This window comes from Phasianus colchicus, chromosome Z, assembly GCF_987193195.1.
Source record: "Phasianus colchicus chromosome Z, bPhaCol1.hap1.1, whole genome shotgun sequence".
Lineage (NCBI taxonomy): Eukaryota > Metazoa > Chordata > Aves > Galliformes > Phasianidae > Phasianus > Phasianus colchicus.
In genome coordinates, this window is record NC_143476.1 from 27,969,290 (window position 1) to 27,983,269 (window position 13,980).

The window sequence follows — 13,980 nt, forward strand, 5'->3', positions numbered from 1 at the left end:
TGTAGCCAGAATTTGAGGGATTTTTTTTTGTAATTTCTTAACAAAATGAAGTCATCTTTCTTTTGCAAGTTTACCCTTGATATTCTTTTGCTTCAGGTAGCTTCCCTGGTCTCTCAGAGACATTCTCCATAATAGAGTAAAATGTGAAGCTTTATCCTTGGCCCCAATTGAGTGGGCAGTTTAGTGGGTATTGAGAGTGAACTTTTCACAAGAGCTAAAGTGCACTGCCCATCACTGTGTATGTCGCCATGTTTCTTAACCAAGCATCTAACTTCATTTCTTGTACATCTCCCAGGAGTTCAGGATGATAGCTACTCTTGCAGGAAATGCTGTATTAACCTGGTGCCTGAGATGTTTAGCAAAATCGTGAGGAAATGAAGTCAGCCAAATAATGACTGATATATTAGTAGTCTTACTTTAAATAATTTTTATTTATCCTAGTTGTGATTGTTTCTAACAAATTGTTATAGCCATCTTTCCACTCCTTTGCGTTCTCTTTGTTAGGAGTCTTGATATGCAAGTATACAAGATATCACTAACTGTATTCTAAATGCTATCTCACTGAAGTATTTTGTGTTTGTGCTGTTTATGCTAATAGCCACTATCTTCCTTTTACTTACTGTATATTTTTTTCACTTGTACCTGTAAGGACATGAACATACTTTACCTTTTTTGAGATCTACTGTAGTCCTCTAAAGAACACTGCCAGCTAAAATTGAACTGAGGTTTATTTTGCATTTTGCTTAAAGAAAGCCTTACAGAATATGGAATATAGATACCCTACCAGGGATCTAAAAATACTCACTTATCTCAGTGGCCTTAGCCCAGGGACAATTCTTTTACTACAGAATTCCGGTTGTTCAAACACATGGAGCTCACTGGCTCTCCTGTCTAAACAAGCATCCTCTGCTGACTTCTCATTTCTGCAATCTACAATCTTATTCTGCACAGGAAAGTTTAGAGACTTGGTAAACACTGAAGGAAAATATGCATCTCGAATCACTTCCAGGTATCTCTAGCATCTAAATAAGTTCATGCTGATCATTTGGGATGGAAGGAGGTAATACTACATGGAGTCTATGGGGAAAGAATAAAACACTAAAGAAATGAGAAGTCAGTGTTATCAGCATTGGATAAATATTAGAGTTGCAAATAGAAACAGATACACGTTGCTAGAGATGCTAAACATAAGTGTAAGTTTTTTCAGAACTGAAGCTGAAGGGAAGTCTAGCAATCAGTGAAGGAGAAAATTAGAAAATTACAAGACAGACTGAGAATTGATGTTGTAGAAAGTGGAAAGGTAACTGAAATCTATTATTATTCATTAAAGTCTATTTACAATGAAGTAAGTTATTAGGTAGAAGGACATTATCTTACACTGCAAATGTGTTGTAATTTAAGCCATTGTTTACATGAAGAAAGATGGACAGCGAAAGACAAATCTTCAGCTTTTAAAAGTATTGCAGTGAGTCTGTGGAATAGAATTGGGGGAAATAGTGATTATGTGGAATAGAATCACAACGATCAACAAGTTCAACTTCTGGCTCCACACAGCACCACCCAAAACCCAAACCCTGCATTGAGAGCAGTGTCCAAACACTCCTGGAACTCCAGCACTGGGGCCGTGCCCCCCGCCCTGTGCATCCCATTCCATGCCCACCGCCCTGTGGCGCAGACCCTTTCCCTGACCCCCAGCTGCCCTCCCCTGACGCAGCTCCATGCCGTTCCCTCGGGCCCTGTGGCTGCCACACAGAGCAGAGCTCAGCGCTGCCCTCCGCTCCCTGTCAGGAGCTGCAGCCGCCATGAGGGCTGCCCTCAGCTTCTGTGCTTGCACTGAACAAACACAGTGACCTCAGCCACTCCTCGTACACCTTACCGCTTATTTTTATTTATCCTTTACAGTTACACACTACCAGTACTCCAGATATCATAAAACAGCAAAATGAAACAAGTTATCATTCTCAAGTGTGAAGATCGACCTGAAAAGCTCACTAAAGTTGATTGATTGATTAATTTATTGCACATTAAAGCCAGCGTTAAACCAAGTTACTTGCCATCAAATGATAGTTGATGGCAAATGGCATCTTCCAGAATAGACCATAATATGTAAAAAGGATGTTAAGTCAATAGAGAGATGTGTGTTTGTCTGCATGTACTACTGCTCTAATGAATCCGACTTTTGATAATTCTTCTTTCTTCCTGTTCCGTGAAAGTTATCGCTTTTGCCTCTGAGTGAAGGGACAGATTCAGCAAGATCAATCTCTATGTGACCAGCTAACATGTAGGACATCAGAGAAACCAGCGTGTTGCTGCAGTTATTTCCAAATAAATGTGGAAACTAGTTATGTCTAAGCCGAAGTACCTTCCTTATAATGGGGACAGTACATTTTTCCTGAAGCAGGATCCTAGAACCGCTTGTGGAAGTGTTTTTGCTTCTATGGAATCCACTGTTTCTGTTAGTTCCAAACATGAGTATGGTTGTCAAAATACAAACCAGTATTTCTGCCTTTTATTACAGGAAATTACAGTATGCTTCTTAACCAGGTGACTTCAGCCTATTCATGCAACTCAAATTATATTGCTATCTTTTACATTTTTGACAGACTGTTGCCAGTCTATAGGTTTTCCTACAGCCAAAAGGCTGGCTTCCTAATTTATTTTGGTGGTGATTAAGAATACCTGGTAGGGAGGGGTTGTGTAGATTTTCTCTAGTGGCAGTAGAGGTTAGCACAGTTTAGTCATTTGTGAAGTCAAAGTAGCTCTCCTTCAGTTGGTAAGTTTAAACTCCATGACCTACTTTTCTTTGGGGAAAAAAATAATAATAATAAATTTATTATAAAATAATAAGTCTTTTTTTCTTTTTCAATGTTTGGGAAATGATGACTATTTATATTCTATTACACTTTCGTAGTGTTTCTCTTAAAATTCTGAATGATTTTCTTTCATGTGCAACTACTTTACAAGTAGTTGTAATTATTGAGTATGATCCATACTATGATTTTACATTTCTCATAAAGTCAAAAGGATTTTGCTTCTAAAGTGACACATGCATTTACACTTCCAACCATCCTATCCTCCTAGCAATGCAATTGTAATAGAATATAAATCTGCTTGGTTTCAAATTTTTGTGTAAAAGGAACATGATTTGTAATATAAATTTGTATGCTCAAAGTCTAATATTATGTGAAATGTACTTTTTTAGAAATGTCTTTCATAGTATGTCACTTGCTACAGAAATGGCATCTTCCTATCTATAACTTAAGCAACTTTTAAGGAATTTTTAAATTAGGAAACAATGGGAAGAGGACTAAATGTTTCCGTTCTAAAAACACATATTAAAATCAGATACTGATTATAATATGGCTTGAGCCTTACAACGAGTTATCACCACTCACAGCAGAACCGTATGGGTCACTGTAGGAGTTCTATTTGAAAGTAGAATCAGCCTGAGGACAAGTATTAAAAGCACTTTTCACGTTAGAAAATAATTATAGTGTGGAACTGTGTTTGTGGTGACGTAGCTAAAGCAAAGACATGGGTCGTTCCGAGAACAATTAGGTATTGTTCAGAAAATCTGGTACTAGAATGGGACCAGAGCTCAATGAAGCTATTCCCAGACATTCCTTTCATCTAGCTTATCCTAGTAGGGAGATTGTTACCTGATATCGGGCATTATTGTTCGTAGAGAAAAGAGTATCAATTTCTCTGAGTTTGTCTGCGTCTTAATAGTCAGAGAGAACAAATCTGTTGAACTGCTGTAACAATGGCAGTAGGCAGTTTGATATCATAATGGTCTTAGTGAACTACATTTCCCTTTTCTAGTTTTAACCTGAGTACTAACTTTGCAGCTTGGAAACTGGTAAGTAAAGAAGAAATGACCCAAGAGATTCCACATTTTGTAAATATTTACAGATTTTTTTTTTTCTTTTGCCTTTTTTATTTCCACCAACCTTTACTATGTGAAACTGTTAACAGTGACATGAATTTTACATTACTAATTCATGTGCTGTTTAAAATAGTGCTGTATTCATGCTCTGGGCTTCACTTTCTTGGAATTGTCAGCATTCTCAGAGCAAAGTCTTAGCACTTTAATCTAATGCTGTTGGAAAATGATATGAAATGTCAGTTACAACTTGTAAGGAAAAAAAATTAAATGAAAAATTTTAAGCTTCTAAGTAGGAGGTTTTATTGGTTCTGACAAGCTTGTAAAAACTCAGGTAGCTCACACTGCAATGTCATTGGATTATAGTATAATCATGAAGGTTCCTCAGATTTAATTAGTCAATCCAGCTGTAGATGTGTTTCAAAACATCCTGGGTGGTTTAAGGAACATCAAGTGAGTCATTTCTAATTGTTAGACTTTCTTTAATAATCAGCATTACACCACACTTTGATAAAAGACTGGAGGTGTAGTAGAAGCTTGTGGTATACATTATCATGGAAAAAAAAATATGACAAGTGTCCTACCTACTAAGAAATGAAAATTCTTTTCCTGAGTGTTCTTCTAGAAAATGGGATTAAAATGGTCTAATGAGAGCTGTTCTAGATCTTTCAGTGTACCAAAAACATCATGAAGACTGTTTTCTTTTTTTTAAGATGAATTAACATGAATTAAATAGATCTGATGTGACTAAAATCTAGATCATGTTGTGTAATTCTAGCAGAAAAAGAAGAGACATGCAAGAAATCATGCAAGATTATTTTCTAGTTAAAGTTGTTAGAATCATTTGAATTGAAAGGTACCAGTAAAGACTACCGAATCCAACCCCTCTGCAGTGAACAGGGACACCTATTGCTCAGTCAGGTTGCTCAGACTTCCATCCAGCCTGGCCTTGAGTACCTCCAGGGATGGAGCAGCCAGCACCTCTCTGGGCAACCTGTGCCAGTGCTTCACTACCATTACGGCAAAAAACTTTTTCATTATATCTAACCTAAATCTCTATTCTTTTAGTTTGAAACCATTCCCTCTTGTCCTATCACAGCAGACCCTGCTGAAGAGTCTGTCCCCTTCTTTCTTACAGTCCTTTCGATACTGAAAGGCCCCTATCAGGTCACCTTGCAGCCTACTCTTCTGCAGGCTGAAAGGCCCCAGCTCTCTCAGCCTGATCTTGTAGGAGAAGCGTTCCATCCTTTGGGTCATTTTTGTGGCCCTTCTCTGGACACACTCCAACAGGTCTACGTCTCTCCTGTAGTGAGGACTCCACATCCAGATGCAGTACTCCAGGTGAGATTTCATCAGCACAGAGTAGAGGGACAGGATCCCCCTTTGACCTGCTGGCCACTCTTTTTGTCGTGCAGCCCAGGACACAAATGACTTTCTGGGCTGGCTCATGTCCACCAGTACCCCCAAACCCTTTTCAGCTGGGCTATGCTCTTGTGCACTAAGGAAGGCTTCCTTAAAGATCTGCCCACTCTGCTCTGCTCCTTTGTCTTTGCAAAGGACAGATTGACAGATTGCAAGGGGGTGTTGCTCACTATGGAAAGATGGAATTTGGCTTTCCTAAAATTTTGCATCCCGATTTTACTCTTGGTCTGTCCCATCAAAAGTTCTTGTAGGTTCAAAAATAATAATTATTCACAATTTCTCAGACTTCTAAGGCCTCTGCCAATTGAAAAGGAGAACCACTACTAATCCAGCGTGTACTTGTCAAAATAATGTAGCCATAAGTTGACTATTGCCTTTTGAAAGAAATTGAGTAATGTGTGTTTTAGATTCAAATCTTTCAAAACCTATCTCTACCAGCACCCAAATAGTTGGAAATGGAAACTGCTGGAAGATGCTTTATGGTATATTCAGAAGTCTCAATGGTCTAAATGAACTTCTGTATATGTTTACATTAATACTAGTATGTTGAGAATGTGAAATAGCTAAATTTATTTAAATGGAAGTGTCATACAAGACGAGAAGCCATCATCGTCAGAGATGACAAACTAATTTTTTTACTAGAAGATGCTGCTGACTCTCGAAGTTACAATGAAAGTTATATTTAAGTTTTTTTGTAGCGTAAATATCATGCAGGATTTTACTGGAGCCTTAAAACCTGCAGTACTTAATAGAAAGTCTGTACCATGCAGATATGCAGGTTATCTTTCATTCTTCCCAGTCTTCTGAGAATACATCCAAGGCACAAAGCCTCGGGAAATACAATTGTCCTTTTAAGCTTAAAGGGTAAATGGATGATCTTGTGATTAGAGCACACTGGAGTTGCAGGCGCAGGCTCTGTTTGTGATTGTGCCAAAACTCCATACAGCCAACTTTTGAATTTTGAGGATAATCAGGAGTTGAGTAAAGCAGACAGTGAATGGATATAGATAATAAATAAATGAGGCTGTAAGAATCCTCTTTAAAAGATGAAGAAAGCTCTAACTAGAAGAAGGGGCTGTGGTCTGAGTGACATGCACTGTGTGACATGGCAGTGACGACAACGGCCATATCTCACCTCACTGCTAAACACCTTACTGTGACTCTGGGTGCTGTGAATGCAAATTTCTATGGTTCCAGTGTCAGCCTAGGACTCACTAGGTGATTCATCTCCTTAGGCTTCCAGTTCCCAGTCATGGCAATGACAAGCCCTCAAAGCTTGAAGGCTGGCATGCTGTTGAGTTCCCTTTACTTTTTTGCCACAAGGTAATCCAGATATCAAGGTTGCTGTAAGGCTGCAGGTTCTGGAAAGCTTCCAGCTTGTCAACTGGAAGCATCGTATGCTCTGTTGTGTGATTTTCACTGAAGGCAGGCTTTTCTGTGAAGAGAGAGTTTCCTAATTTTTGTCAGAAAGTTCTCAAACAGTTGTGCTTGCAGCCCTTCTCCTTCAGCTGTGAGCTACTCCCTGCTGCACCTGAAGGTGTATGCATATCTCTTGTCTGGAATGCTCCTTTTTTTATTCTCTTTTCTGCTGGTAGTTAAAAGGAAGCATAAAAAGAGCTAGGAAACACAAGGGTTAATGCTGGGAAGTCTGCGGGTGCAAACAGGGTTCTGTGAAAAATGAAATGAAATTGGGTGGAGGTAGATAAAAAGAAATCTGAAATGATTGTTCTGTAGAATATGGCCTTTCCACATAGGCAGAAATTTTTCTCTTCACTTCTGTCTGAAGAGAGAGTCAAATAGAGGATCTCATCTCTTAATTAGAAAGAAAAATACTCATCAAACACATCTCATCACTGGAAAGCTAATGATCCACAGCTGCTAGTCTGAAAGGGCAGGCTTTTTTTCTGAACAGTAGGAAGTGTTAATCACTTTGGATGAGATTTCTTTTTAAAATATACCGTAGTTTGCAAAAGAATAGGTTATTCAATATTCCAACTTAAATTATTTTTTGAAGTGTTGTACACCAGGGATAGTGTCATGTGTCTCCCTGAATGATCATTTAATGCGTGTGTCTCTCGCTAAGATTATCAACTGATGTGATGTTGTAAATGGCCAGTTCATGCCTGCGACTATGAAAATCTTGATCTCACGGAGGAGAAGAAAAAAGTCTTCCCTTATCGTCTTCTATGTAGGAGATGGCAGCTATATTAAACCGTAACCTTTGAGACACCTACTCCTCCCTTAAAATAGTTGGGTTGTTTCAGTAATGATACGGATCCTTTTTTTAAGCAAAGTTAGAGCCATTATTTCTTTGGAAGAGAGTGAAATAGATAGAATCCATGTTCCAGTGGATGTTTTAGTGGCACGGACAAATCCTAGACCAGCCCTTTTATATCAGTTCTTAGTTTTCCTGGATTTTATTTATTTATTTATTTTTCTTGCCTGTATGTTTTTATTGGGTGGATATGTAGATTTTCCTTGCCTTCACAGATGAAATGAAGTTAAGGAAATAGCTTCATACACACTGCTTTTTCCCTTTCCCCATAAGCATTAGGTCCTTCATGTGTTATGGCTGAGCCCTTGGATTTTCTTTTTGTCCTGCGCTAGATCTTGGGTTTGTTCATGTTCACTGAAAAGTTTTATTTACTGCTGGGAATCTTCCTGTTTTCTCCCTTGTGTCTTTCTGTGAATCCAGTTTTGTTATGGGGAAGATAGTGAGGCTATTTCACTTGCAGTGCCATCACTGTGCTAGCCTCCTGCAGCATATATCTCATTTGTGTTGCAAATACACATTCTCTGTTTTCCTGGTGTCTGGCTGAGACAGGTGCCTAAAAGGAAAAACTGATTAAAATTCCACTAAGTGGAAATGAGGCTGGTAGGTCAACAAAATCATCTGAAGAAAATGGCAGGAATATATAGTCACGTTATGGAAAGATATGTCCATAGAAGTCATAAAAAGGTAGTATCATAGTATAATATCTTACTTGCCTACAGATTACAGTTTTTGAAGGAATTAGTGGCCTTAAGGATCACTTCACATGTAGAAATCTCAGATGAGGAGTATTCGAATGAGAACTCATTGATGTTATGAAGTACAAGCTATATGATGACCGTGTTCCACAGTCTCCAGTTTGGTCAATATCTCCTGAGACCATCTTGGTTGCTGATTTTATTTCTCTGGAGCCTAGGATTTTACTTGAAGTTTTTTTTTTCCCCAGCTTTTTAACCAAAGTAGGATGGTAACATAAGGAGGATTCTATGCATTGCCATTCCTGAGCTGTTAATCTCTGGGGCCCTCTTTAATGGTAGTTGGATACTGTTTGCTGACTTCCAAAGCTCCCTTCAGCATGTATCCATTGACTCAGGGCATTTCTGGGGTTAATGGGTGCAGGGATTTTTTGCTTTGTTTTTGAGATGTGAATTCTGGTTCAAATTGGCTATATCAAATTTACAGTCCTTGCAAATCTTTCTCTCAGAAGGGTAGTTAGCAAGCTAGTGGAAGAACTCTCAAAATCTGTGAGCTGTTGTTTGCTTCTTATTCATTACCATTCCTAACAGATTTCCTTTTAAACTAAACAACCTAAAAAAGATGGTTTTCTTTCAAATGAAATATTACCTGTTAGAAGTGCCAGTATCCTCTTACATATGTCGCACACAGAGCTTTTTCAGTCCTTTCAGTATTTATTGTATTTCTCTTGCAGACTCACAGGACTTCTATACATGCAGCATTCAATGATAGAAATTTGGGGAGTAAGGTGGGTTAGTTGATCTGGAGACAGGAAATTACTTAAAATGCAGATTTTTATTTTATTTTTATGTGGAAGTATCTTAAGATTTTGTTCTAACTCGAAACAGAAATCCAACAGAAGGCTGTTAAATAGGAATACATTCTAAAATGCCTATTTTCTTCTTATTTAAATGTATATACATCTTCATGAGTGATTTGGCAGAATGAGCCACATGGCTTTCGGTTTGCAATTCTGTTACACAACACCTTTGTTCAGTTGATAATAAAAGTAGAAATATTCCAAAGCTTATCTAGTTGGATGACAATGACTTAGCAAGATTTCTGAAACTTAAGTGTATATCCAGCTACAGTAAGCAACGTGATTTGCTGTAATACTTTTATTTGTGGTTTTGGTCATATGGTGAGAAAACAACCCAGGCTATGGCTATAGCTGTCCAAAATTAAAAGGGGGATTGTTCGTAAGTGAAATGAGATGTAGAATTATTTTAGCTTCACCCTGTCTATCCAGATTTCTTAATTCTTTCTCACAAACCAATAATTTCATTCTAGAACCAAAAAGGAAGAGTGTCTGTCTAGATGACAGATGGCTACAGCATCTAACAAATGTTTAGGGCTTCCAGGCTCCACAGAGTCATCTCTGTACTGCTTGACATATCTGACAAACCTGAAGCTAAAGCTATGAAGCACGTCACAGCCCTGCAACAGAGCTGCAGTGCTGGAAGTTGTGCGGTGGAGATGAGTCCTGCTGGAGCATAATCTCCATGCTATGGTGCCAGAGGCAGCCCTGCTTGTCACAGCTCGCATCTGTGGGAGGTGTGACCTGGCCACACCGTCCTGAACAACATTCAGGATGTTTTGAGGAAACATTTCAAATTCAGCAAGTAAACATTGTTGGACGAGTGGACGTGGGCAGTTTCTTAGCATGCCTTTCAGTCCCATTTTCTGTGATAGTGAGACCATCACTATTTTACATTCTTTTGATTAAAATACTTGAACACCATTCCCCTGTTACTGTGATTTTTCAGAGTGGTTTTTCTGTACAAAGGAATTTTCCAGATCTGTTTATTCCTGTTTGTGTGACATTACTACAAAGTTATCAAGTTCTGTCTTTTGAACAGCAAATTAACTGTAGAAATAACCAACCTTTTCTTTATTACGCTGTGTTCTTATTTTTATGCCATTTTGCTTTATTTTGTCCAAATGAGCATTTTTAATGAGAAAAAAAATTAACATTTCCTTAGGCTACACTATAGCAATGTTCCTTTGCAAAAATGAAACTACAAAGCTATAAAATAATTAGCAGTTGTTTTACACAGGTAAGTGGCTACTCAGCAAAATGTTTAAACAATTTATCTGCCTAAATATATGTGATTTAGAATCATTACTTCAGAATCATTTTAATTTGTTGGTCTTGATTTTAACCATCCTCAAGAGCTTAGTGTAATGCTGAGCTGAATCACCTTTCTTTCTGCTCTGTCTTCTAGCTTTTTCTTTTTGTGGTCTGGAACTTTGAGCTCTACATGATACCACTGGCTTTGTTGTTGCTGTTGGCATGGAACTACTTCTTGATCATATCAGGGAAAGATAACAGGCAACATGATACAGTAAGTCTTCTCTTCAAGCACATATATGTTCTTTTCTTTTTAAAACAGATACAACTTTGTAACTATTTTTAAATCTGACACTTTTTGAAAATTGTTTTTCTTTTGAATACTCAGTGGACAGTTTCCCCACTTGGCAATTTAATTTTTCTCCAGCTGTCCAAGGAATGTGCCCATTTTTGCTGAAAATATATTTAAAAGATATAGAACATATACTATCCTCAGAATAGGGCTTGTGTGGGAGCAGAGATGAGAGGCTTATAGGTCATGAGAAGCCAAATTCTTTGGAAACGATTGTGTGAGACTGTGTCCTTATGTTGCATTTTTTCTTTCACATACTGAAGTTAAAGGTTAAAATGATTACAAATTGTTAACAGTTCCAGAATGTATCACACTTTATTAGATTTTACAGTTTATCTTTAGTATGTTACCATTCATCGAGCTTAATATAAGCCTTTTCTTCTTCATCTATGCCATTATTTAATTAAATGCATGTATCAGGGATATGGAGTAGCAAACATTTACTAATAACTGACATTTATTAATTAAAAAAAGCATGGTTCACATTTTCAAGAGTACATATCAAAAGTTGAAGTTGTATTCTGTGCTATGCAAATTTTCTAGTATCCAGGCAGCTTAAGGATTTTGCTCAATCTTATGAGTTTGATATTTGTTTCAGTACTCATTCCCCGGAAGCAGTCTACTGTCTAGGACACTCTGAGCTGGATGAAAAAATAGGTGGATTAAAAGAAGAAAAAAGGGGAAGGAGTGTAATTGGTCTCAGAGAATAGGGTTTAATGGGTCACGCTCCATCTGAAGATTGGTAACAAGTGGAGTATCACAACATACAGGAGCTTGTTCCATTTAATGTCTTCATCAGTGTCCTGTAGATAGTGACAGACAGCACTCCCATCACCAGGGCAGTGGAACCAGTTTATACAATGAATGTGTCACGTAGACCTAGGCTGGCTGTTGGAATGAGCCAATAGGAGCCTCATTAAGTTCAAGACAGAAAAAATGTGAAGTCTTGCTCTTTGCATGAAAAAATATCATGCAAAGATACAGGCTGAGGATTGATTGCCAGGGGATCAGTTCTCCTGAACTGGACCTGGATATCTTGGTAGACAGCAAGGTAAATGTGGCAGCAGCAACAATCACCACGAGCGTAATAGGTTATGTTAACCCCAGAAGCACAGGCGGTTGTTTAGGGGAAGCAATTGTTCTCCTCAGTATTTGTGAGACTATATCTGGAATGCTGTTCAGTTTTGGATAACCAAATTCAAGAATAAAGTTAATTAACAGGAGTGAGTAGAGTGGAGGGCCAGCTATGTGGTGAGGGACTTGAGTCACCCACAAAGAGAAACTGAGGGAAGTGGGCTCAAAATAGCCTGGACAAGAGGCTTTAGCTGACCCAGACAGCAGCCCTCTTTTATCTGCAAGGGGGTTATTGTGAAGGTGAAGCTAGGTTTTTCATGTGCTCCCTGCAGATGGTGGGAGAGCAAAAGGCATACAGTGAAACAGAAGAGGTTCAGGCTGGATAATCTTTTTCGTTGTGAGGGCAGTTAAGCAGTGAAATAGGTTACCTACCCAGGGAGGCTGTGCAGTCTCTGCTGCATGTTTTCAGGACCTGGCTGGCTAAAGCCCTGAGCAACCTGACCTGACCTCATGGCTGACCTTGCTGTGGGCATGAGGTTGGATTAAACCCTTTCTCAGGTTTCTTCAAGCCTGAACGGTCATATAACCCTAATGTCTAGTAGCTGCAATTAATAGTAACTGGAGGAGCTAATATCAGGAGCTAATATCAGGAGCCCTGATCCTGGCACTGGTGTTACCTATCCACATCACTAAGAATGTTAGGCTTCAAAGGGTCATGTAAAATAAAGGGTGGGAATGATAGAGATATTCCCTAATCCCAGAAATAGTTACATTTCTAGCAAGAACCTAAGATCAAGCTTTAAAAGGCATATTTCTTAAATCACAGGCCTTTGTCTCCTGCTGCCTGAAATGCTTAAAGCTTCTCCATCTGAGATTTTATGAGTAACTGAAATCCCTTATCAAAGGAGAGATTTTACTTGTGAGCTGCAATACACTTAATTTCTCTCTGAAATAACACCTGCCTGTGAAGATTAATTGAGTCGTATAACTTTGCTAACAAAATAATGAAGCTACTGATGGGCTCTCTGTTGAGAACACCAAGCGATGTTCTGAAAACGTTCCTCTTGCTGAGATTGTTTCAGACCAAGCCGTATGGCTTATATCAACTAGTCAGGTTCTTCCTAAATATTTGATATCTGTGCTGCTAATTACTACTTTTTATTTATTACAAGGAAGTTGGGATCTCATTTTTAATGAATTGAGCTTGGTTATAACATCATAGCGAGCATCTGTTTTCTATGAAGTGGTCTGCTGACTTATTGAATGTCTTTCTAATTAACTCACAGATCTTCAGTAATATCGCTAGTGCTTAGCTCAGGTCATTAGCACACTATCATTAGATTAGGAGTCATTTAAATATTTCTGTTTTCTTATGCAAAATGTAAATATGAACTAAAGTAATTAAGCAGTGTTTCCTGGTGGCTAGAGAATGCTTCAGGATTCATCTGATCTTGCTTCTGTTCCCAGGTCTTTAGAGATTTCTTTTATACTTCGGCGAATCACTGATTACTTATCTTCGAAATAACATCTACCTTTAAAAGTTACTTTGGAATTCTTAAGTTAACTCAAAAAGATAAATATATTTGCTGTTTTTTCTTACTCAGTGGAGAACTGTAGTTAAAGTGTATGCACTTCGAACCTGTTTCATGAGAATGGGAGATAGTTAAATTTTGGGCCTTGAAAAGAAGTTCCAAAAGAGTTCTTTTTCATTGTAATATCTCTGCAAGAAAATAATTATCAATTATCTGATCAATGAAAGTTTTAGTGACTGCACTTCACTTCAGATCAAGGAAATGATTCGGTAAGTTTCTGTCCCCTTGGATCAGCCTTAACTCATTCACATTTGAGTATCTCTCTGAACAGTCAAGGTTTCTTTTACTCTGTCCTCTTGTACGTTGGTTTCTTTGAAGCAGCTTGTTACTTAATTGCTTGTGGTATAATTTGCCTGCAAAGTGATCTAGTTGATTCCTTCCTAACAAAGCATTGTTGCCCATCGGAGTGTGTGATTATTCTGCCACTTAATCTGATTCCCCATAAGTTCAATGTGCAAGTTATTTATTGAATTAAATGTGCAACAAAACTGGGGCAAGGGAGAGCCCTAAGTGCATCTATATAATACAAATGTGGTGGAAAGTCCAGAGGAGAGATGAAGGTGCATATTCAGTATTATT

General features: G+C 38.2%; 1 protein-coding gene across 6 annotated transcripts in view; it reads left to right on the forward strand.

Moving 5' to 3' along the window:
- The window catches only part of MCTP1 (multiple C2 and transmembrane domain containing 1), a 262,362-nt gene that overhangs the window by 198,672 nt on the left and 49,710 nt on the right, over positions 1 to 13,980 (forward strand). For all 6 annotated transcript variants that reach the window (XM_090132421.1, XM_090132417.1, XM_090132418.1 and 3 more), the window contains one exon: positions 10,538 to 10,657. In XM_090132421.1, coding sequence (XP_089988547.1) covers positions 10,538 to 10,657 — 120 coding nt within the window. The remainder of the gene's footprint in view (positions 1 to 10,537; positions 10,658 to 13,980) is intronic.